Source organism: Colletotrichum acutatum (assembly GCF_030867785.1).
Source record: "Colletotrichum acutatum strain CBS 112980 chromosome Unknown BDZ83scaffold_4, whole genome shotgun sequence".
Lineage (NCBI taxonomy): Eukaryota > Fungi > Ascomycota > Sordariomycetes > Glomerellales > Glomerellaceae > Colletotrichum > Colletotrichum acutatum.
In genome coordinates, this window is record NW_026848998.1 from 741571 (window position 1) to 765275 (window position 23705).

General features: G+C 53.2%; 5 protein-coding genes across 5 annotated transcripts; 2 read left to right on the forward strand and 3 right to left on the reverse strand.

Annotated features, from left to right (window-relative positions):
• Nucleotides 1–2999: 2999 nt before the first annotated feature.
• Nucleotides 3000–4450, reverse strand: BDZ83DRAFT_297936 (uncharacterized protein). Its single transcript, XM_060502228.1, has 4 exons — nucleotides 4242–4450; nucleotides 4075–4106; nucleotides 3625–4009; nucleotides 3000–3562 (listed from the first exon to the last, which is right to left on the reverse strand). Coding segments are annotated over exons 1-4 (837 nt in total). The 5' UTR covers nucleotides 4244–4450; the 3' UTR covers nucleotides 3000–3144.
• A 3742-nt stretch (nucleotides 4451–8192) lies between these two features.
• BDZ83DRAFT_646547 (Not1 N-terminal domain, CCR4-Not complex component-domain-containing protein) lies at nucleotides 8193–10162 on the reverse strand (the record flags this gene model as incomplete). Its single annotated transcript, XM_060509982.1, has 3 exons — nucleotides 8193–8707; nucleotides 8760–9846; nucleotides 9908–10162. 3 exons carry the CDS (start codon nucleotides 10160–10162, stop codon nucleotides 8193–8195), a joined length of 1857 nt encoding a protein of 618 aa, XP_060371179.1.
• A 1043-nt stretch (nucleotides 10163–11205) lies between these two features.
• BDZ83DRAFT_298115 (D-Tyr tRNAtyr deacylase-like domain-containing protein) lies at nucleotides 11206–12095 on the forward strand. The gene is made up of 5 exons (XM_060502229.1): nucleotides 11206–11298; nucleotides 11361–11539; nucleotides 11594–11636; nucleotides 11702–11892; nucleotides 11952–12095. The coding sequence occupies exons 1-5, from the start codon at nucleotides 11292–11294 to the stop codon at nucleotides 11991–11993; spliced, it is 462 nt and encodes a 153-aa protein (XP_060371180.1). The 5' UTR covers nucleotides 11206–11291; the 3' UTR covers nucleotides 11994–12095.
• Nucleotides 12096–12952: 857 nt separating this feature from the next.
• On the forward strand, nucleotides 12953–14135 carry BDZ83DRAFT_565582 (cyclophilin type peptidyl-prolyl cis-trans isomerase/CLD; the record flags this gene model as incomplete). The annotated part of the gene is made up of 2 exons (XM_060503772.1): nucleotides 12953–13316; nucleotides 13375–14135. 2 exons carry the CDS (start codon nucleotides 12953–12955, stop codon nucleotides 14133–14135), a joined length of 1125 nt encoding a protein of 374 aa, XP_060371181.1.
• An 856-nt stretch (nucleotides 14136–14991) lies between these two features.
• BDZ83DRAFT_646550 (GTPase-activator protein for ras-like GTPase) lies at nucleotides 14992–18810 on the reverse strand (the record flags this gene model as incomplete). The annotated part of the gene is made up of 1 exon (XM_060509983.1): nucleotides 14992–18810. The coding sequence occupies one exon, from the start codon at nucleotides 18808–18810 to the stop codon at nucleotides 14992–14994; it is 3819 nt and encodes a 1272-aa protein (XP_060371182.1).
• Between the last annotated feature and the right edge of the window lie 4895 nt (nucleotides 18811–23705).

Here is a 23705-nt window from a genome sequence, read left to right on the forward strand (position 1 = left end):
CGATGATGATGACAACGCACCTCCGCCGATGACTCACCAAGTCCAAAAAGCCGGACAGGCTATAACCCGTAAGGAAAACAATCAAGAAAGTCCAGGGTGATTAGAAAAACACGAAGCTAATGCACAGCAATCCTCACGACGTTTAGTTCCTCCCTTCCCCCTTTCCCCCCGATCCGAAACCCGTATCCGTCACGCCGCCATGCAATGTCCCATCAATCCATGCCACAATTGGCGCTAAACTAATTACCTTACATACCTAACACCCAAAACATCAGCGGAGTCGCGGAGTCGTTGATTACCTAGTGCTTTATGGTCAAGAACCGAGGCCAAAAAAATCAGGTAGCGAGAAACTCGCGAGAAATAAGCCACAGCTTCGCTTCTTTCTCCTTGTTTCAACCTCATTCGTACCGCCGAAAGCATGTCAAAATATTACTGAAGTAACTGTACTAAGCCCGCTCATCCGCATATCGACTTGCATCATCGCATATTCGGTAGAGATATGGCAAAAAAAAAAAAAAAAGAGACCTCTTGATGTCCACTGGTAACACAGACTTGCTCCGAAAAAACCATCACCGCCTCATTTAACCTCGCCCACGCCTCTAATCCGCATAAACGCTTCAATACCCATTCGCCCAAATCATTTCCCTTGCAGCATGGTCCCCATGGCCCTCTTCCTGCTACTCCTCCTTGACTTGGACTTGAACACTATTTTCCTAGACACTAATACTTTCTCGACTACGCCGTACACGTACGCAGACAGCATGGCCGCAAGCCCCGCGCGCAAATCCTGAAATGCTACCTGGGCGCGTTTAGAGCGTGATGCCCGCCTAACGCGCGCGCAGGCGGAAACACATATCCCCAGGCGCTACGGCCGGTGGGCCAGGCAGTCAGATTCGGCAATGGCAAATGGTAATGTCTTTCGTTGACATTGATATTTGTATTCAGTTGAAGGCAGAGTATCCGGATGCATAGCCTTAATGTTGACGTCAAATCAGATAATGCCGGACTCAACGCCGAGCTTTCTGGTCTCGCAGTCTTGTCTCATCTCATCCAAGGTAGGCGAACTGACGGGGAAAAAATGTCAACTAATATTATTATACTACTCCCGTGAGCTGACGGGTTACACAAAAAGTAGAGACGTGAGAAAGAAAAAAAGGCCCGAGGTGGTCCACGGTAGAAAAGGACCATGCACCATCCCATGCCCGCTACCTTGCGTAGTTCTATGTAATGCGCGCGTGTGTATGTACCTCGAGGTATAGTATGTACGTTCGTTCCACCGTCAGCAATTATGTACGGTAATCTGTCGATTCTAAGCCACCACCGCCCGTCTCCCCGCAGCCTGCAGCTTCCAATACAATGTTCCCCCCCTCCCCATTCCATCCATCCCACATCATCGTGTGTCTCTTTCCAGTTAAACAAGCACCGAGAACGCCCTGCCCCATCAATGATCACCATCATCACCATCATCATCACCCATTCCCACAAGGCTGTCTCGGTGACACGGTGTCACTATAGAGAAGCAGAAGCAGAAGCGCACGTTTCACCGCATCCTTCTTCGTCGTCCTCCTCCACCTCGACTGCCACCACAACCACATCCACGCCCGCTCTCTGCTCACCTTACCTTACCTTACCCTAAGCTACCGTTCGATTCGGCAGGGTGGACAAGATAAAGCTCGCCACGGCACAGTAGTGTAGCTTCCTTCCGCGCAGGCAAAAGGCTTCCTTCCGTCATTCCCTAAGCGAGACCTCCGTGGTGTAGGGTAAAGGTAGATGTTCTCATCTGATGTGCGTGCTTAGCTTCCCGCTCCCCCGTCAGCCGTGCGATGTATGTACGTAGATGCATTTCGAATTCAGGGTATCTTTGTCTTTCTTGTCTCGTTGTCCGCCTTTCCTCTCGGTGGATTACTCTGTAATGTCTTTCTGTTTCCAGGGCCGAAATCGTTGTCGTCGTGTAATGCTGTAGTTTGTCGTAATCGTCATCGTAGTCCGTCTCCTCTCCTGTCTTCTCCTCTCCAACCCCCTTCAAAGAAAAAAAAAAGTATGCTGTCGTCCGCATCCATCCGGTTTGACAATACCTCCCCAAGCGATCAGCCCAGTAAGGCCCCGTGCCGCAATGCGAGGAGACCGAGATGCCCGCCCCATATTAAACCATTACAACCACCTCTCATGGTCCCGAATATGCCTTGCGCCACACCTGCAAGCTGCCCCAATTGTCGTATCAATCCGTTCTCCCGTCCCCATCCCCCCCCAATCCAGTCCCAAGACAATTGAGCCATAACAAGACTGGAAAAATAGGCACAGCCCCACCGCCATGCAGAAAACATAAGGAAAAGCGTCTCGCGACGTACAGCCGTCTATCGATCACCACACACCTTGTGGTAACACCAAGACCACTAAGACTGCTAGGCCCAACCACCCTTGCATCCTCCGGCCATGTGCTCCCTGCTTTACGTGTCCCTGCTTGCCCATTCAGAAGAGCGAATGGGTAGCCAAGTAGGCAAAGGTTCCCAGGGCCCAACATCGTCAGATGTGCAGTGGTCAAAGCCACACAGCCTGCATAGACTTCTTCTCGAAGCCTTCCCACATGGGTAAAGCCCGTCGTTAAAAAACAACCTCTTCCACGAACCTCACACCCTGCTGCTCCACATGACCGCCTGGGACCATGCAATCTATGCCCAATCGTATCTAGACTCAGTAGGTAACATCATGGCCTGTTGAGCTTAGGACGGACTGACTTTGCTGCGACTTTTGCTGGCCACCAATTCCGAAAGAGAAAGTGAGCTGCAACAAGGCCGAGTCGTGCCGACGTGATTGGTCGTGCAACCCGACTCTTTGGTATGGTTGCCAACGTCATAAGCTTGTGTTGCCTCAGCCGCACTCTTGTCAGTGGGCCGGACCAAAGAGAGATGTGTTGCCGGGTCGTTAGGAAGCAAGCATGTCGTGTCGGGCGACGGCCCTGGCTCCTGTGCTACGGAACCTAGGCTTCTTTTCGCTGGATGTTTACCGCCGTCTTCCTGTGGGGAAAAGCCACCGGGGCGTCGTTTTCCAAGCTCTTGCAAGTGCGTCTTCACCTCTAGGCATCAGCTTTGCCTGTGGCCCAATGGTGATCCGCCTTCGACGATGGGGCAGTGCCAACGATGACCCTCAATGCCAACCTCGCGCACGCTTGCGTTTGTCTTCACACGGATTCTTGCACTTGGGGCAAACGTGGTCCGGATACGAATTGACATCGACTCTGATCAAGCACTTTGAGCACCGCCACCATCGCGACGAAAGATTGCGTCCTTGGAGCCAGCTGTCGTCCACGTGGGTGCCCCGCTTGAAAATGTCTTCGTTGTGATAGTCTCGCAGGTGATCTCTGAAGTGGTCCCGTCGTCCGAACGGTTCACTCCTTCGCGAGCACTTGGGATAATCGCACTTGTGAGCTTCCTTCTTTGACGGGTCTTGGTGGACTTGTCTATAGTGTCTCTCGAGGTCGGCCTTGCGCTTGAACGGGTTTGCTGTACATCCCGCCTCGAGGCAGGGGAATTTGTAGTCCACGACTTCTTGCTGCTCTTGACCCCTGTGCACAGCATTGTTAGCACCGCTTGACCATATCTATCAGAGGCCTCCATATTGACTAACCCTTGATGTGGTATCACTGTTGGATACTGCCCTGCAGGAACGTATCGTGGTTTCATCTGCCAGTAGCCTCCGTCTTCGGTGGGAACGTAGTCATACTGCGACCAGTCTACGTTTCCATAGTACGGTTCAGACGCTTGTTGTGCCGATGAAGATGCAGCACTGGCGTACTCGTCCGCATAGTATCCTCCATAGCTATCGTCGTAGCTGTCGCCATAATCGCCCGCAGGAGAGTGGCTCATGTTGTGCGTGTAAGAGTATGACATACCAGGCGACGAGCCGTATGAAGATGGTGTAAGAGGACCTCGGGAGCTGATGTCGGAGGGCTGGCGAGCAAGTTCCGGCGCCTCTAGAAAAGTAGGGGAGTCAAGGTAGTCTCCTGCCGATACTGGAGACGTTGCGTTAACATGATAGCTTGCTCCGCGGTAATAGTGGCTGTCCATTGTTTCTGACTTAAACAAGTGAAACTGTCGTGCTGTCTAAACCTTTTATATCCCGGCTTCTGGATAGCAGTTCAGTAAAGGGAGGGTGGTCTCGCAAGGTTGGGGGAGCATACAACATTTAAAGAGAGTAAGCAGTAGCGAGGAATGCCGGGAGCCAAGGAAAATATACCAACTTACATAACTGGTATGTCAGTGTCAGACTCGTGGGGGGGCGGGCTGGTTCCGGAGAGTCAGAAACGTGGCTCACACATAAATCCCCATGGAAATAAGGTAGCTCAGATTGCTGATAAGTAGGGCACAGGTAAGAGTCCTCGTGGCCGTAGGGTTTATAGTCCAGAAAGGAGTGGAAGCCTGTTCGTGAACAGGGTAGGTATTAGGCAAAGTGCAATACTAAACAACAGCAAAGCCCGAGCAGATAGAAGGTTTGTTGAAGTGATTCCCAAATGACAAGCTCACGAATTGGAGGGGGAAGTGGGTGGTTCAAGTATGAGCGGGACAAGGCAAATTCAAGTTTCACCGCCTTGGAGTTGGAAGGAATAAGGTGGCAGCGAGACGTCAAGCGGCACAGATAAACGAGCAGGCGGTAGAATGGGGTCATGGCAACCCACCAGCACAAGGCTTCAACCTCCGTAAGACGGCCTTGGCCATGGGGAGCCTCAAAAGAGCGGGCATGTCGAACGTCGTAAAGCTACATAAGCCCCCGGGCCATTTCCGCGTAGGGTGAAGATGGGATAGAGTTGTCTTGGCCATACGGCGCGAAGCGAGGAAACAACTGCAAGTGCTGGGGTTTCTCCACCAACTTGAACGTCTGATCGAGTGAGAGGCGGTCCTCGGTGAGTGACATGCTTCTAGAAGGGGGCTTAGAATCGCCAGCCACCAAGTCGATGGATTCATGCGGGAAGACATGCATAACTGGCAACCTGGTCTGAAAACAAACCGGCGAGATTCGAGATCAGGTCAGCCCAAGACCCGCCAGATATTCCCATGACGATGCACCGACCTATCACTCGACTGGGCTGGCGGCGGGGTGGTTCAAGAGCGCGGTGCATTCGAGGGGGGGACCAGTTCCGGCTGGGCAGTCAGCTCTGAGTTACCATGAGTGTTTTTGGGCCGACTTCATTGGCAAAGGTACTGGCGACCCAAGACATGTCTGGCAGACCCAACAGATAAACCGGGGCAGAAAAAGGCCCCATCATGGAAATGTTTCTGGTGGTCAGTTTGTACGGCACGGCAGGGTCAAGGTCAGTCAACCCGGAGTTGGGGACTCGAGGTACCGCGTCTAGTGCAGGACCAGACAAGGGGCTCGAAAATAAGCCAGTAAGCTATGAAACCGACAAGTGCGAGATATGTCATGGTACGGCGAGACATTGTCGCTCAGTGGCATAGCAAACTGAATGGTAGCAATTAGGGCGTTGTAGGGCTCGGGCTCGGGGCGGACTTGGCAGGATGCGATGCGGCTGTCGAGATGGACTGAAGATCGGAATCGCGGAGGAGGGGCTTGACTGGTAGAATATCTCGTTGCCTGGCCCCGCACTGCCACACTACTGTGCGCGTGAACGCTTGCAGTCCCAGCCCTTGCTGCTGTGCAGGGTCCAAATGCTAGAGTGGAATCAGCCAAGAAACAATGGTACCGCAAATCATGAAGCCCTCACTGGTCCAATCGTAACCGGGTAGGTGAGGCCATAGTAAGCCTAGGGGGCGGTTTGGAATCCAATGGAGTCTCTCACTCTCTGGCAGAGGACCCCTCTGCCCAGCGAAGCGATTCCCCTCTGGGGCAGGCAATGGATACGGAGTACCGTCGTACCTCGGTTGCTTTCCTGGGAGTGAGTTGCTGTCATGGCTCATTGATGGATTGTGTGGTGCTGCGCAGCGCAGTTGCAGTGCAACCATTGTCACATCGAGGTATTCCATCGGGGGCCAATCCGCTGGATCCGCCGCAAAGCTGCATGTTGCCCACCGGAATAGCCTGAGACCCAGAAGGACTGATGAGTGATGGCCAACCAAGTGAGCCGGTTCCGGGGCAATTCCAGGTCCGATTTCCTGTCTCCTCGGCCAGGTTGCCCCCTCTGAGCGTCCGCCGACCCTTGACGGGGAACAGTGGCACAGGCGGTGACGGCGATGATGACTCTACAAGATAGTTAAGCTTCACCTTTTTTGCGCAAACGACACCTTGCGATGGTCAGGTGTCTTTGGCAAGATAGGTAGGTGACCTACTTCTTGCGCGAATACGGAAAAATCGGGAGATAGCGCGGGCATGCTCCATGTCCGGCTGACGGTCGATGCAGGTTTGGTTCGGTGAAGCAGGTCAGAGAGGATACGGCGATACGAAAAGGTGCCTTGTTTCGTCATGCTGGTGTAACTCAGAGTCTGTTGGATCTTCAAAAAGGCGCATATCGAGTAGTAGCAGGATCCATTCTGATGGGCCCTTTGCTCGGACGAGCCATTTTCTGGCGTAAGAAAACACGAAGTCCAGGTATGCGATACTGTTGGAAGAGGGTTGAGAGACCTCGAGATGTGGATTCGGTCCAATGAGTTGGAGTTACTTGGAGAGGTGTTGGAGCCTCGTGGATGGCCAGAAGAGACTGTGATGACTCCAGGAAAAGGTAGTCATCTGAATAAACCGCTCTGCCAACGGGCCTTCGCTGGGTCCTACCCTTGACACTCGACTGGGTTCACGGTCGCTAGTTGGGAAGGAGGCAAGTTGGCAGGTCCGCGATACCCCCGGGGGGGGGGGAGGAGGAGGAGGAAAGGTGGGCCTCGACAGCCTTCTAGAAGTCTTCCATCGCTTGTGCAAGGCCCTGTCAACTTTGTCGGAAGGTGGTGCTGCATCATGGCCCTCCATTGGGCCTGCCGCCTGCCCCACTAACCTTAAGGTACTTTCTTCTCACGTTCCATCCTCAACCTCGTCACGTTGTGACGCTCTAGATTTGCGGTACCATGTCAGTATGTTCCCTCACATCTGGCGAATCATCACTACCTTAGCAAACAGGTAGGTAAGCACGCAGATGAGAGACTGCCGCTTTGCCCCCGCCGACTCCTTTACGTTACTCTTTTTTCCCTGCACGTACATGTGTCGACGGGACGCTTCAACAACACTGGCTACCCTTACTGGCCTTGGCCCGTCCAGTCATTTCGCTGCATATCGACGTGCCTCATACCTCCTGGTCATGTTCGCCCGGCTTGTGATAAGAGAAGTGGCGGAGTGGTCTATTGCAGAATGTCAATGGTTTGCGCTGGCTAGAAAGCTTGATTGCAACCCTCCACAGTTCCATGCTTCGTCATTGTCGCCTCAGCCCTGGCGTTGACTCTGACCATTCGGAATGCCCACCGGCACATCCATAAACCAATTCGTCCTGGGTGGCTACGTACGTCTAGGACTTGGAGAATCGCGGGGGATAAGGTATTTGCCAACCCACCCGCCGGCGGCTACGTTTTGTGTCACGCAGAGACGGATCCACACGGGGCAACTGTCGGGGTGGCCGGAGCTTCCGAGGAGCCTGGAGGTCGTCTTCTCAACTTGTTTCGGCCGAGCCCGGATCCGGGCGCCGGGGTACAAGCCGTCATCGACTGCCCCCAAGCTCTTAGAGTGTCCAGTGAGGGATGAGTTGTATGGAGTACTGGAACAGGCCATCTACGACAGGGCCAGAACACGCTGCATCTAACCTACCGGGATCTTATTTTGCCTTTATGCTGACCGCCGAGGACAGGGTCCCTGATATCATGGCAGGGCAAACGGCCTTGGCGGTGCCGAAAGTGCTCAATCAAAGGTCACGCACATTACGAATGGGTTGTCTTGTCTTCATGTGCAAAAGCCGAATTGAGGCGGCCTGTAGCCTCCCCTTTTCATAGCCAGTCAATAGTCAGTGTACTTCAACAAAGGTGAGCCAGATAGACCTTGGCTGTATGTTTCCGCAAAAAGAGGCAACGCCGTTCCTCCCGATACCAATGGTTTGAGGCCCCCATCCCAATCCGAGGCTACGCCTGGCATGAAACCCCGTAAACCTTGCTGCCTATTCATACATCGTCCTCGAGGAATTTGTACGCGAACTTGAAATCCGCCTTTCTTCGGTTCATCCTGCCCGTTGAGTCAGCTTAATTACCTCAGTCTAACGTCTTCAAGAAAATAACTCACCATGTGCTTTCGTAGTCGAAGAAGCGGTATGTGCCCTGCTCGAATTCCTCGGTGATGTTCTTTGGCTCTTCGTGACGCTGGAACCAGGTTTGATATTGCTTGTGGAATCGCCAGCTCTGGTCTTTCAAGGCCTTGGCCGCAAGGTATTGCTGGGGCGTGCCTTGCTTGTAGTAGAACACGTAGAAGAGCGTGTCAGGGTCGATCCGTGAGTATAGCCGCGGGTCATCAAACAAAGGGAGTGGCTCTTGAGGAAAGCCAACGCCGGTCGATGTCAATCGCAAATCGGGGCGGTACGTTCTGGGTATATCTGCATCCATGATGTCGGGGCACGTAGCCTGGCTCGTCTGGAGCATGCGTTGCGTGGATGGCGAGTTGAGAGGCGCCGGGCGCTTGCGGGAAGCTTCGAAAGACTCGACGAGGTCTTGCAAAGATGACGGAAGGTGGTATATGGACTCTTCCTCTTCCTCTGCTGTAGGCTTAACCCCATTCGTGGCACCGTTTGTTTGAGATGCTAACTAACGTTAGTGAACTATGAAGCTGATCACGGTGTTGGGCGGACTTACCTTTGGCTGCTCCCGAAGCACTTGCCACAGCCTGCTCCTTTTTCGCACGCTTCTCTGCCTTGGTAGAGACCGAGACGGCCTTTGCGCTTGTGCTGGTGCTTGTACTTGCACTTGCGCTGGCGCTCGCGTTTGCGATTGGTGGTTCGCTTGGGGTTGTTGATGGCGGTGGTACCTGCTTGTGTTCGGGCTCCTTTGCTGCGACAGGATGCGCTGATGTCGTTGCGGGTGAGCTTGTTGCGCTGGTTTTGGACTGCGACCCCGGTGTACTGGCAGTGACAGGTGCTGCACCTGGCGGAGGGGGCAAGGGAGAGATGCCGATCTTGTCTGACGCTGCCGCTGCCGCCGCCGCAGACGCGTATTTGAGGCCTTCGGCAGGTCTTGCGGGGGCTACCGCTGGCTTCATCGTAGGACCGGTTGCTGCGCCATTGCCAATGATTGTCGGCATATGCAAGGTAGCTAACGCAGGCAGTGGGGACTTGTTCTGTGAGCTCGACCTGCGTCCTGAAGCAGATGCCTCTGCTACCGCCTTTGGCTTGGGAGGAGCCTTGATAATTTCTGGCTCGGGTGTCGGTTCCTCCGCTATTGACTGAGCGTCTTGCGATGAGCCCTTGTCGCCATCTTGAGCTAGGCCGAATGCGCCTTCGTCCTCGTCCAGAGCGAGCTCTTCGTACATCTCCTCGTCCTCGACAAAGTCATCGTTCATGCCATCCGAGACGTAATATCGAATCGTCTCTTCAAGTTCGGTAACCTGGTCCGTGTCGACTCCGCCGTTCTCTAGAGATCTTCGAATAAGCTCTAATTTGCCCTGATGCCACTTATGACGTTCGATGATGCGCTCGATCTCGGCCATTCGTTCCGCCTTGGCAGTTTGGCTCTTGCCCTTCTTCATCGTCGCTTGTATCGATTCGGCCTCGGCTTCTAGGGTTTCGATTTGTTGCTCGAGCTCGTCGACCATGCTATTTAGGAAGTCGCTTGCCTCGGCTTTTGCTTGTTCTTGGGGATCGAGCTTGGCTGAAGAGGCTAACCCTTCCTTGGAGTATGCCTTGGTCTTCATAGCCTTCTCTACGGCCTTGAACTTTTCCATTTGCTGCAGAGGGGATTAGCGGGACCGCGGGGAAGAGCTGCGACCGGGGAGTTGGTAGACCAACCGTCTCGATCAACCTTCGGTGCTCCAGCAAAGGAGACTTGTCCTTGATGTCGTTGCTTGCTGCCCATGTCTTGATCTGATCGCGGAGTCTCTGAAGCTTCTTGATTTCGCGCTTGAGGTTGTCCTCCAGCTTCTCTTTTTGGGAGATGTTGTTGGATTGCTCAATCTTTTCGTAAATGGCCTCGAATTCGGCGACGCCTTCCGCCACCTTTTTGAAGCACTTGTCGACTTCTTGTTGGAGTTTGCGTGCCGCCATCTCGTCGGGTTGTGTGTGGCAGAGATGAAAATGCTGAGCTTAATTACGTGTCTCGATACCGACGGGTTGGGTTTGTCGGTTGTGTCAGGTGTGTCGTGATTGACGCTGGTTTTCAGTGAGCTGTGCTCGTGTCGCAGACGGCCGTCGAAGGGGTGATGGGCGCGATGTGGGTGGATGAATGGGGGATTTGTCCCTCGCGTGACGACTGATACGCCGTGTTGACCGGCGTTCGTTGGTTGCGCAATACAGGTTTGCTTGCCGGGGAGTGAGCGTTTGATGGGTTGAGGATGCGCGCATGCAGAAGAAAGAGCTGGATGGAAGATGCTGTGTGGGAGGTGGAGGGTGAAGGTCGCCAATACCTGGAGACCGATAGAGGGTGAAACATGGGGAGGTTGCAATTAGGCGCTCTCAAAGCTACAAAGAGGTCTGTATGATAGGAAGAACCTCACAAATACGTCCCGAATGATTCAATCCTTACCGATGATCATTTTCACAATAAGATGGCTTGTATTGGTAGTATAATAGCATACAAGACCAGCGCCGGTTTCTTTCTATCTATCAGACTGAAGTTCAGGCTACTTCGAGTTCGTCACTGAATATGACACGGACCACTGTCGAGCCCAGCCTTGCCAGCTGTTTTCCGCCATGTTCAGGGATGCGAGACGGGCCACTCTGTAAGATACCTTATTACCGGTAATTCAAGTCAGGCAAGGCAATGTGCTAATGCTATTGGTTTTGCCCTGAGTCCAATGGAAGGAATTTTCAGCAATATTGAAGGGCCGGCAGACAGTAACGCTTGTGACTTGCCAGGCCAAGTACCGATCTGTTGATTGCTTCTCTTTGGTGTGGTTTGCCGCCCGTTTGCCTGTTTGTTACCGACACGCTCGGCTTGTAGCTTGCATTTTCCCGGCGATACAGACAACTCAGCGGTCTCCAGCTGCTCCGTTTGTGCTTTGACTTTATTCTCATCCGGGTTACAGTGTCGGAGGAATCCACGTTCCAGCCTATCAATCGTGTTTGAAGAGCTTGTCACCGAAGCCAACTTTTGCTACTCTTAGTAAGGTCCCTGGGTCTCAGGTAAATCTACTGCGCCGTCTCCAACGTAGGCAGTGGTGCAGTGCAGTGCAAAATGAAAGGTGAGACTGCCTTTCCTCGACTGAGCTTGTACCTAGTAGTGTGAGATAATGATCCCTCTTAGCTATCGTACAGCGGGTGCTCTCTGGGTCAGTGACGGTGGACAACGAAGTGATTTCCTCCATTGGAAAGGGACTTCTTGTTCTTGCTGCTGTGGCTCCCGAAGACACAGAGAAAGATGCCGAGAATCTAGCAAACAAGGTGTTGAAGCTCAGGATGTGGGACGACGATGCCGGCGCAAGGGTGCGTTTGACCAGATCCTGACCATTACAACATTTCCATCTAATCTTGTCTCAGTGGAAGAAAACAGTTCCGGACATTGACGGAGAAATTCTCTGCGGTATGTAGGCTGCCGTTCTGGGCCCCTGAGACGGGCCTTCTCATGACAACTCATAACCCTAACAGTGTCTCAATTCACGCTCTTCGCCAAAATTGTCAAGAACAAGCCGGACTTTCGCCTCAGCGCAGGAGCCGAGGATGCCAAAAGGCTCTATCACCATTTCTTGCAAAAGTTGCAGGACAGCTACGCCGCCGACAAAGTCAAGGATGGACGCTTCCAGGCTATGATGGCCGTGGCTTCCGTTAATGATGGACCGGTCTGTGCCCCCTTGAAGCCAACGACAATTGGTGATTCTGTACTAATTTGAGTCTACAGGTCACATTTGAGCTCAACACAGAGTCGGCACCTAAGCCCTGATCGCTCTCAAAGTCTTCCGGATGCCATTTGCCACGACCCAAGGTACTAATCCAACGTCTCCTGACACAAGGCGGGGATTTACTTGAGCAGAACCTAAGTACGCCAGAAGTGCAGCTTGGATTGTGTTCGTTCGAAGCGTCAAGAAGCGGTGACAAACAGTAATGGACCTGACAGGCGGTCCGCCGCGGTTAAAGATAGATTTGAATGGACACATTTCCTTGCCTTGAACATAGAACTCTGCACATAGATGCAACTACATGCAACTATGTTGGGCTTGTCATTTTTCATGATACCTCAGAACGCAGGCAGAGACATTGCAGCTCAATGACATCAAGGCTGCTTGCTTCAGCTGCATATCTTCCTTCTGCCTCATTTTCCCCGTTTGCCTCACGTAGTCTCTTTGGCCTAAGGTAGATAACCTACCTGCCTACCTTACCTCGAGATGCATCACCTAAGGTACACAGCAGCTAAGGCAGGCACCTAATGGAAAAGCCGAGAGCAGGGTAGGAAAGAGACATCGGTAAGAATAGCACCCTTTGATTGGCCTTTTCTGAAGCTGTTGCTCCTTCCCGGTGAAGCATGCAGGCAGTGAGCAGCGGGTGGTGCGACTGCCCCGCGCACAGGCGTCCGAGCTACCAGAAAGTTCCATCGTACCTCCCCCCACCTTCCAGGTTAGCTCTGAGCTGAAGCATTTATCGTCCACCTCCACCACCAGCGTTCCGAGGATCAAGATATACCTTGCCTTAGGTACTTTCTCGGCTCAATCGTATGAACAACACTTCTCACGTTCAACGTCAATCAACGACAGCTTTCCACTAGCTTCGGCCCAATCGACAACATTTCAGTCTCGCGAAGCTCGTTTGCAGCAACCACATCTACCCCGCACTACTAGATCGAGTACAGGGCCCCAGCCTGATCAACATCAAAGAGTTCAACTTGCACTTCAGAACACGGTCACAATGTCCGCCGAGGGAACCGAGAACAAGGCGGCGCGCTCTCGCGTGTTCTTTGATATTACAGTCGGCGGTAAGTCCGCTGGCCGTATTACCATGGAGCTCTACAACGACCTCGTCCCCAAAACGGCCGAGAACTTCCGCTGCCTCTGCACCGGCGAGAAGGGCCTGGGCAAGTCCGGCAAGCCCTTGCACTACAAGGGCTCCATTTTCCATCGCGTCATCAAGCAATTCATGATTCAGGGAGGTGATTTCACGGAGGGCAATGGTACAGGCGGCGAGTCTATTTACGGCGCAAAGTTCGAGGATGAGGCTTTCCCTAAGAAGCACGACCGTCCCTTCCTCCTGTCCATGGCCAATGCTGGACCCAGTAAGCGCTCTTCTATGCCTGGATTGGGGAGATTGCTTGCTGACAATGCTACGTGCAGACACCAACGGGTCTCAATTCTTCCTCACCACCGTCCCGACGCCTCACCTCGACAACAAGCATGTCGTCTTTGGCGAGGTCCTCAACGGCAAGTCCGTCGTTCGCCAGATCGAGAACCTCCAGACCGAATCAGGCGACAAGCCTCTCAAGGACGCCGTCATTGCAGACTGCGGCGAATTGACCGGAGACGCCGCTCTCGCAGCCGATGTGAAGGCCCCGGACGCCATGGGCGACACCTACGAGGACTTCCCCGAGGACTGTGCCACCCCGCCTGATGCTCAGGAAGTCATCAAGATTGCTGCCGCCTGCAAGGATTACGGCAACAAGGCCTTCAAGGCTGGCGACTTTAACCTCGGTCTCGAGAAGTATCAAAAGGGCCTGCGCTACATCAACGAGGAGCCCGACTTGGAGAAGGAGCCCGCTACTACCAAGGCGGAACTCCAAGCTCTCCGCTTTACCCTCAACAACAATTCGGCCCTGCTCAACATCAAGCTCGAGGCCTGGGATGATGCCGCGAAGACGGCTACGTACGCCCTTGATGTTTCCGGAACCAAGGACGCCGACCGCGCCAAGGCCCTCTACCGCCGCGGCTTCGCCAACGTTCGCCTCAAGGATGAGGAGAACGCCATCAAGGATCTTGAAGAGGCGCACAAGCTCGTGCCGGATGATAAGGTCATTCTCCACGAGCTTAATGCCGTCAAGCAGAAGGCGGCCGCCCGTGCGGCCAAGGAGAAGGCGGCTTACAAGAAGTTCTTCCAATAGATGGAGCCACTCAGCAAGGACGCAGCACGTACCGTACCGCAAGCTAGACCGGTAAGCACGGCATAGAAGCAGTGCGACTGTGATAGCATGAGGCAAAAGTGGAGACTGGTGGATGACGATTTTATGATCCGGGCGACTAAAAATAAGGGAATTCTCTTAATTCATTGGAACAATTTGGGGCGTACAGAGAAGCAGGCACTGGAAAACACAAAGAAAATTCACGGGTAGATACCTCGACTGAAAGTTCAATATCATTATATTATACACATTGCTCGTTTCGTTTTGTTCTAAAGGGAAATGAAATATGTTGTGACGAGTCTCGTGGCGTGAGTGTGAGGCAAGACACGTAAATGCTAGTCATAATATGTCTGGGTATATTCATTCGTGGCCCATGTTGCGACGGCTACCTACCCTCCAACCAACTCAAGAAAAGTTGGCGAGGAAGAAGAGACGAACACGGGATGGGTTGGGTGTAAGAAGAAAGCGAAAAAAAAATAGGGCCGACCCTGCCTCCAACCGAATGCATCAACATGTAGAAACATGTAGAAGGAAACCTTCCCAAGCAGGCTCCACTGATGAACATGTGCAAATGGAGAAACGCCAGAGGTAGTTCAGTCGATCCTTGCCCACCCAAGCCTGCCCTCGATTCCGGCGCAGGTAACAGTAATGCAGAAGAGGCGCTGCCCTTCCGCACTCTCTTGACGCTCCAAGCTGGGCGTATCCAGACATCCTCCTCGTTAAGAATGCAGAGACTTTGGCTCGTCGTCTGACCATTGAAGTTTTTTGGGTTTTGATTCGTATACGTGTGTATCAAAGTAGTGATGAACAAAGGAAAATGAGTGGGAAGTAAGGCACATCAATAGCCAGTGTTCCATGATCGGTCAAGATTCTTGCCGCGTGTCGTTGATGGAGACGACTCAGGTGAATCGCTCCGCGCAAACGGCTTCATGATGCCAGATAGGATATGGCGGGTAGCCCTGCCATTCCGCTTGAGCGTAGCCAAATGCGAAGACGCGTGCTCTGAATGTCCAGACGCTTGCCGCAGGGAGCTGAAATCTCGGCCACGGCGGTGCTCTCGACTTCTTCGCGTAGGAATATCAATCAATACGTCGCTGCCAGCCGACCCAGGTGGTTGGTGATTGTCTTGGTCAAGCCAAATTGTAGACGTGTTCGCTGAGGTCGGTGCTGAGTGGTTGTTGTGATGCGTGGAAAGGCTCATGGAATCCAACATGGCAGAGTTATGCTCCATAGCGTCGGCGAAGTCGGAGGCAGGAAGGGACGCAGTCTCGTGAGAAGAGCCATCCAACTTCGAGTAGCATAGGTCGGCGCGCTCCTGTAATACCAAACACATTTCATTGAAAATGAGAATGTCGTCCTCGCCGCCTACAGGTTTGACAACCTCCCCGTTGCTGATAGGATTGGCCTCAGTCCACATCTTGACCAGCGCTGCGAAATTGCGAGCATGGTCAATCAAGTGAGGCAGTGCAGGGAACCCCTCTCGTGCCGTTGGCGACAGCCGTCCAAGAATCGCGATAGGGGTCGAGTAGGATGGACCCAGGGCCACCTTGTTGCGTTCGACAGGAATGGCACAGATCGTGTCGATGTAGTCCTTGACCGACTGACGGTTGGAGCCCAGGAATTTGTTCATTGGCTCCATCCATTCTTCCTTCTTACCAAACGTAGACAGGTTTCCAAGGGCCTGAAGCGCCTTGGCAACCAGTGTGAGCGTTCGCTGTGCTCTGGGTCGAGGATGATCCCTCAATAGACCAAAGAGCTTGGGACTCAATATCGCCGGGCAGATGAAACGGAGGAACAAGAAGCCCGACACGCTCGTGTAAGTGACGGTTCGTAGCCAGTCGCCATAGCGATCTTCAGCCACGGCTCGTACATATTTAAGGATCGACCGAAGTTCCGGTGGGCATTTCGTGGGCTCCTTGCAAATACATTGCCACACCTCCGTTGTCAGCTGGATGAGTCTTGTCCAATGCTCCTGGATGTTTTCTCCAGGTTTGAGCTTGCTCGGATCGACTTCGCAGTTGGGGTTGGTCTCGTTGATCTCGAAAATCTTGGCTTGCAACATCTGCTCAAGATACTCCTTTCCTGACCGTCTCATGTGAAACTCGAGAGCTTGTGTCAGCAGCGTATTGCCTCGGAACAACAAGTTGGCCTCTCCCGCAAGAGATTTACCCATGTCACGAAGGATCTGCTCTCTGTCACTGGATGACTCCATGGACTCATTCGATTTCAAGCGACTGCTGAATCGATACTTCTTCATCTGGTTTTGGCTGCCGCCAATGCCGTCGATCTCGTCTTCGACCAGTGTTTGCAGCCATTCATTCGCATGACCAGACACTTGGAAGATGTTGAGAAAGATTTCGGAGAGCCGCCGCAGATTGCCAGGAAGCGCATCAGCAATCTGAGCGGTGAGACCAGACGGAAAGCTATGAAGCAAAGTTGACAGCGCCTGGTATTCCTTGGAATGAAGAACAACGAGCTCCTCGTGATGGAGCTTCACAAGCATTGTGCCCATGACTTGTTGTCGTTCGTCATAAATCTCAAGCCACCGCTCGAAGTCTTTGCCGGGTTCGACTTGGTCCAAGGGGATGTCAACAGAGCCGCAAAGGATCTCGGTCAGGTTTCCAGTCTTGGGCAAACCAAGTGATGCCTGTAGTTGGTGGCTGAAACTGTCCAAGTTCCCGTCCACTCTTTTCAGAATAATGGAAAGGAACGGCATAGTCGGCGGAAGGTCCGAAAATTGGTAATCTTCTCGCCAAAAAGGATTTTTGGTTCCAGTCTTGATCGTTGATCGAGCGCGGACCTCGCCATCCAGTATGACTTCTGTCAGGTAGTTGCCCATCAAAGGGTCTGCGTCTTTGGGCTGTCGGTCGATGAAGCCAACGTCGGGAGAACAATTCTTCGGTCTCAGTTTTGCCTCCGTCACCCGCAGACTGATCGTCTTCTCAATCCTAAATATCTCGCCGGAAAGCTCTGACTCCAAATCCGTAACTTCCATCGCTCCCTCGGCTGAAGGCGAATCCAGTCGGAAAATGTCCGGCAACGCGAATGCTCGAAGAAGAACAAACCAAACTTCGAATAATAGGCGATTGTCCAGAGCGATATACACAGGACGGAATATGGAAAGCTGTGTAGATATCGGAGAGTAGTGTGGGAAAATGCCTATGCAGTACTCTTCGTCCAAAACTGACCGGTTCAGCTGTTGGATAGCGCATCGAGATAGTTGGGATAGTTCGACCACGGCGATTACAGCCTCGCCATCTCTCGTGGTGAGTCGGACCTCTCCGTTTTCTTGAAGGAGTAGGGAAACAACCCGCCAAGAAGTAGTCGGCGATCTCAGATCCCTCGTGGAAGGTCTTTTTACGATGGCCCTCGGCGAATTCGCTAAGCCCTTATCCCAAAGTCTTACTTGGCCGACCTTGATGAACGCAGTTGTAGTCTTCGCCGATCCATTCTCGGAGCCACGCCTTCTTACTGCTGGACGCAGGGCGGTAGGCGCAGGACTTCGATTGCCGTTTGAAAGTTTTACTTTTGGAGGTCGAAGTTGTTGCCAGCAGAGCAGAGCTGCAAGCCAGAGATCTGTTTCTTCTGCTAGAAGAGGATGTACTAGAAGATCCAACGGAGGCTGGATGGGACACGAAATGTCCAAACATCTTTTCCCATCAGGCAATGTGACTGGCGCAACTCGACATCCGCGGAGGTCGGAAATGAGGGGGATGTGAAATGGCCCATCATGGCCTGAGTCGAACATCAAGCTTCCCTTCTCTTCGTCCACGTATGCGATACCAAGCTGCCATGGACCCCGGGGGTCAGTTTGAAATTCGATTTCACCTCTCATGCGCCCACAAAGATTTTTCATCATGAGCAGGATGTTATTCGCATTTTCAGTCGGAACGGGAATGGGTAGCGAATCAACGGAAGGCGTTGAGGTCGTTGGCGGAGAAGTTGGCCGGGAAGACTGGCGCTTAATTAGACGTTTTGTCGACAACTTTTTCTCTTTCAAGCTGTTTGCGACACCTAGGGGAATCTCCGAGTGTCGGGCGGGGATGACCGAGGGAAATCCTAAGGACTCAATGGGAGGCGGTGGAGAGCGAGTATCGTCATACAAGGGCTGAGATCCAGAAGAAGAAAACGATCCCACACGCTGGCGGCCCTCTCGAGAGGCAGCATTCATGAACTGCTGGCGTAGTGCGCCGTCCATGGTGTGTGTCCTAGGCCTAAAGCTGCTTTGTTGCCTCAGAGGCGGACTGGTTGAGTTGTTCTCGTAGGAGCTTCCACCGTATGTGTCATTAAACACCATTCCCTGTCGTCTCGAGAAGTCTCCCGGGATAGATCTCGGAGAGGTTTGAGGGGAGTTCGATGTGATACCGCGGGGTATCTGAGGAGGGGCAGTCGGATCGAAGACGGCGTTCGCGGACGGCGTCGGCGAGAGGTCCGGATGATGGTACTCGGGTGTCACGGCGCGGATCGTGGGGTTCGACGGATGGTTAGAGCGGAATGAGGTTCGTAGGTTGGAAATTGAGACGCGTTCCATGCCGCGAGACGACGAGTCTGCGGACAAGTTCTGGTTCTGGGACTGCTGCCAATCGTGGTGCGGCGTAACGTTGTGAACCCCGTTGTGGTAGGTTCGTCCATCCATTCCCGGTGGTGCCATGCTCATTCCATGGTTTGTCCTCATTTGGGGTCCGCCCGCATCTGAGGTTTGGTGATTCTATGTGCGTCCCTGGAATTTCGTCGTCTCTTCAATAGCTGCACCTAAGCGTCCCACCACGTCTTATCTTCCGTAAACTAGCCAGCACGCCTTTCTGCCTCCTCCGAAATTGAGAAATGGCCGATTGGATTCTGCTTCCGAGGATAATGTGTGCGCCACCACTCAACAACAAGCATACTAGTTGCTGGGCGGTATTTCTGCAAGTCGGAAATCGGGTCTTACAGGTGCGAGTCGAGTGCGAAGCCCGTTGATCGGTGGTAACGCTTGATGTCGTTGGGAGGCGGACGACTTTCAGCTCCTGCAGCGAAAAAAGTTGGTGCACAGCGAAGTCGCTCCAACAGGGATTTCGGCGGGCTTCACAATGCGACACGGAGCTGTGGTGGCCAACTGTTATGCCAGCCCTGGGCAAGGCAGAGCGACGAGCGAACGAGCGAGCGGGAAGAGGCGTAGAAATGGATCAGCGGCGGGATGAGAGGTTGAGAGCGGGGGATTTCGGTGGTAGATCCACAGGTCCAAGGTGGGATGATGCAGGGTTGCAACGATGAGCGGCCGTTAGAGCTCGGGGGCGAGGACGGGGACAGTTCGGCTTCGTACGGTGTTTGCTGGTGCTGTCAAATGTCGCACAGGTGACGGACGAAAAGAGAGTTTCGTCCCAACGGAAGCGGCAGCAACGGGTGTCGAGAAGCGGCGACGGAGGCCGTAAAGAGGAGGCTTCCAACGCGGGGGGATGGAAGTTGGGGATGTCTGAGCGAGACGAGAACGGCGCGCGCAGACAAGAAGCGAGGAAAGTCGGCAACGGGGCGAAGGGGGAACGCGGTGTTGGTAAATGCAGCGATGGCGCTTTGAGTGGGTTCGAACGGTATTAATTGCTTTTTTTTCCGTTTCTCTTGTTCTTTCCACTTCTTTTTTTTTTTCCTTCGTCGCTTCGTTGCAAATTCTTGGGGACCCAGAACGGAGATGGAGCCGGGGAGCTAAGTATTATTGCTGATTATGTATTCGGCGAGGTGGAATCGATCACCAAGGATGTTGCTGCTTGTCCATGGACTTGGTCGGCCAGTGTGCTGCTACGGCTTGCATATTAAGGCTGCTTCAAGCTCCAGGGTAGAACAGGCAATCGGGCAGGGCCTGTGGAACCACGGAGGATCAGGGCAGGGAAGATGGCGAAGACTGGGGATGGGGCTAGTTGGCAAGCGAGATACCCAATGTCAGCGGAGGGAGGATTCGACCATGTGCTGGGAAAAGCAAGCGAGAAGATGGCATGGATAAGGATTGTCTGAAGGAGAGTTGAATGGCTGGGGGGAAGGCAAGGCGAGGAAGAAAAAGTGCTGATGAGGGTGATGTATTGGAGGGAAGGGGTCTAATTGCTGGGCAGGCCGCACTGATAGGAAGGCGAAGTTGTTTGTCTGCTGCCCGTAGATGGATCCTATGCTGCAAGTTGTCGAGGGAGAATGAGGCCAAGGTGGCGGAGGAGGTGAAGTAGTATTCAGGATGCAATGGATGCCAGGGGTCGTCGGTCTGTTGCATTTGCTGCCGTGGTTTGCGTGGAGGGTATAAGATGGGAAGACGAGGTGATATTTGCAACAACACAACTGTCACAGAAGCAGGAATCCAACCAGGTAAGGGGTTGAGCGGGAAGACATGACATGAGCGAGGTGAACAGCGAGGCGCGAAGGAGACAATAGAAAGAAGCAATAAACCCAAAGAGAAGTGACTTACAGTTGTCTTTTTTGGGCGCCGGTCAAATCCGAGAAGGACGAGGCCCTGGCAGGATACAGGAGGATGCTGCTGCTAGACCAGGTGCCGCTGCCAATAGGAATTCAACGGCGGTGCTGCAGGGCATGCAGATGGAACGAGACTATATCGAGCCAGCAAAGAGTTGGTGGTGGTAATGGTGGTGGCAGTCGGTGAGACAAGGCCCCATGGGTTCTCTCTTCGCAGTTGCAGCTGTGCACCCCGGGCGAGAGGAGAGCGTGGGGACTGGAGAGGAAGCGGCGAGGCAAGATATCGACTGCAGACTGCAGATGGGGGACTTGTTGGCCGAAAAATCCGCCGATGACAATGATAAGGCGCCGGTAGTTGGAACGGAATGGGGCGGGCTATCGGTAGAAAGTCGCGTGATTCGTCGAGATGAACGGAGTTTGACCAATTCGTGGTTGGATTGGCGACGGAAGGAGAGTAAGAGACGGGAAGTTCTGGTTCCTGAAGTAGCGAGGACGAGGAGGAGGAGAGAGAGAAAGACTCGAGGCCCAAGAGGGAGGAGGAGGAAGATGAGAAATCTGGAAGTCTTGTTGCTGTCAGCACCTAAGGTATCCCTAGGTAACTACCTACCTACGCATCTATGGTAAGGTACATTGGCTCGTTGGGAAGGAAGGTAGGTAAGCAAACGTAAAGGAAGGCACCTTCGTCGAGGTGAACTGGTTCAAGGTAGGTGAGGTCCCTGAGGTCAAAAAGGTAGGTACTGCCCGTTGCTGTTGCCCCTACCGTTGCCGTTGCCATTGCCCAAGTTGTCCCTACTTGCTCGTTGCTTCTTGCAGCGTGTTTGATGCTTGCCTTTTCCCCATTGCTTGCTCGTTAGTAGATGGCTTGCTTGCAAACCTACCTCAAATGCCAGGTACCGCATTTCCACTTGTACGTCTTCCATTGTTTTGGGCCATGTCTTAGCACGCACCGCAACTCGCCCTAAGTAGTAAAGCTCGACGGAAAGTACTTTGATACATCTGGATGGTCTTAGATGAGTAGGTATATTAAGGGACAGCTACCTTAAGGTATTAAGCCTATTCGGCGGCCGGCTTACTTACCTTGCCTCAAAATGCATCCAAAATTATTTGTTAATTTGCCAATGAACCCTCTGAGAGGTCGGCGAGAGACTGACAAACGGCGAGCGAGCGCGATGTCCGTAGACTCGACATAAAGCAAGGTTCCCAAGACGAGGGCCCCCTCTCACGAATGATGGACTTACAGTACGGAGTACCTAGGTAAGGATAGGTAGCCTCCATGTCTCTTATCACACGCAGTTCTGCTTGCACGACCACCTCATGCATGCATCTGACTCCAGCTGGATAGCATCTTGAGGAAACAAGGGCCAATCTTCATTGTGGCCATCAATTGCGGCGCATGATCGTGACGACGATCACCCTACTACAAGAACTCAGAAAGCAGACTATGCCGAGCGATGAGCTCAAGCGCATCAAGCATAATTGGCTCAATCTCATCCCTTGGGACGCGCAAGGCACGGACAATGACGGTGAAGAGCATCAGGTGCCGCCCTCTGCTGCTCGACCTTGCCCGAACTGGCCGCTCAATCGCCCAAGGAACAAGCCATGGCTGTTTGTGCTTGCTTTTCTCTCGACTACGTTCGCGTGTCTTGTCTCGAAGCCGGCTTACTCTAAGCAGACACTGCAGAGTACCGGTACAGACGTATTCCGCAGCGTGCAACGGGTCAAGGATCATCCCGAGTTGCGTTTATACGCAAGCTTTCAGGCAGGGGAATGCGACGAAGCTCAGTGGCCAGGAGACAGGAACCGGTCCAAGTTGCCAATTAAAAGGCAATTGCTGGTTGACGCTTTAGTGGCATTGACTTCCTTGCCATGACGGAAAGGAACCGACCACCGATAAATTAACCTCGACTTGAATCTTCTGGAAGAGCGTTTGTCTTCAAGCAAGTACTCTACGGAGTACGGAGTACCTCACAGAGTACCTTACCCGATAGACGTGTTATTTTTGCGCAGTGGAGCGCAATCAATGGGACGAACTAAATCCCCGGATTTTTGCAAATGTCTCGTGTCTAGTATACAAAGTACGAACTCCTTAATAAGTAAAGTAAGGTATCCAACGGAGTACCTTATGCGCGTCTCATCTCATGGGCTGCGACTTCGTCCCAATGTCAGCCGGATGATGGGCAGGCACGCAGGTACAGCAACCGCATCCCCTTTGTTCCTGCCGTCTGTCGTCTCAATGACCGGGACAACTTTCCCGTTTTTCGTCCATTCCATTCCATCCCATCCCGTCCGCCTGTCTACGCAGTATACCGTGCCAAAAGACCCGTCTGTCTGGTTCATCCATCCCTTCCACCTTCACACCCACACCCCACAACACGACGTCTTTCAATCATCTGCCCCTCTGGCTTCTTTTCCATCCAGCCTTTCCTCTCTCATTTTGAGATGTTCAACAGAACTCATTGATCATGATCGTCGTGGGATTTCAAATGAAACCATGCCTGGCCATTCTACCTATCCTCTTTCGACTTGTTTTCGAAGTACCAGCCGGGTGCCATAATAGAGATGCTAATAACAAATCTGCGGGAGCAATTCCTCCTGGTCCCCCCAGCCCAGCCATTCGAGGGTCAAATATAGCCAGGTAGTCGGTCGCCTACCCGGCAACAGCGCGACGCTATGCTACCTCATCCCAGTTCAACCCGTCAGCATCGCCCAGCAATGTTTCCTCCTCTCGGCTCGCGGCCACCGGCCCAGGAACCATTACCAAGATCCATTTTGGCGCTGATCCAACAAGTACCTAAAACGCTCCAAGCGCCGCCTGGAGGGCTTGCTACCTTGAAGCTAATACAAAAGAAACCCAGCTTGTTGGCCTACGCCATGCAACGCACGGGTATGGGTCGCAGGCTTGCAGCGGCCTTGTGCACTGATCCTTCCCCTCCGCACCACCGCCTATCAACCGGCCCCCAAAATGTTGCCGGCGGCCGCGTTCCTCCCTTCTAGAGTCTCGAGCAAACCCGAGTCATCGACTTAACAAACCAGTTCGGACGAGATGGACGGTGGGGCACGGGGCGCTCGGTACCTGCGTCCGTTTGTGTTTCTAACGTTATAGGCGCGGAAGTAGCGCAGGGC

Excerpts from the sequence above, each read along its gene's own strand:
- BDZ83DRAFT_297936 (XM_060502228.1), bottom strand. Across the intron at positions 4,010-4,074 it reads CGACAGTTTCACTTGTTTAA|TATCGGCAGGAGACTACCTT; the intron begins GTCAGAAACAAT and ends CAACGTCTCCAG. Across the intron at positions 3,563-3,624 it reads ACAGTGATACCACATCAAGG|GGGTCAAGAGCAGCAAGAAG; the intron begins GTTAGTCAATAT and ends TGCTGTGCACAG.
- BDZ83DRAFT_298115 (XM_060502229.1), top strand. Across the intron at positions 11,540-11,593 it reads ACGACGATGCCGGCGCAAGG|TGGAAGAAAACAGTTCCGGA; the intron begins GTGCGTTTGACC and ends ATCTTGTCTCAG. Across the intron at positions 11,893-11,951 it reads CTTCCGTTAATGATGGACCG|GTCACATTTGAGCTCAACAC; the intron begins GTCTGTGCCCCC and ends TTGAGTCTACAG.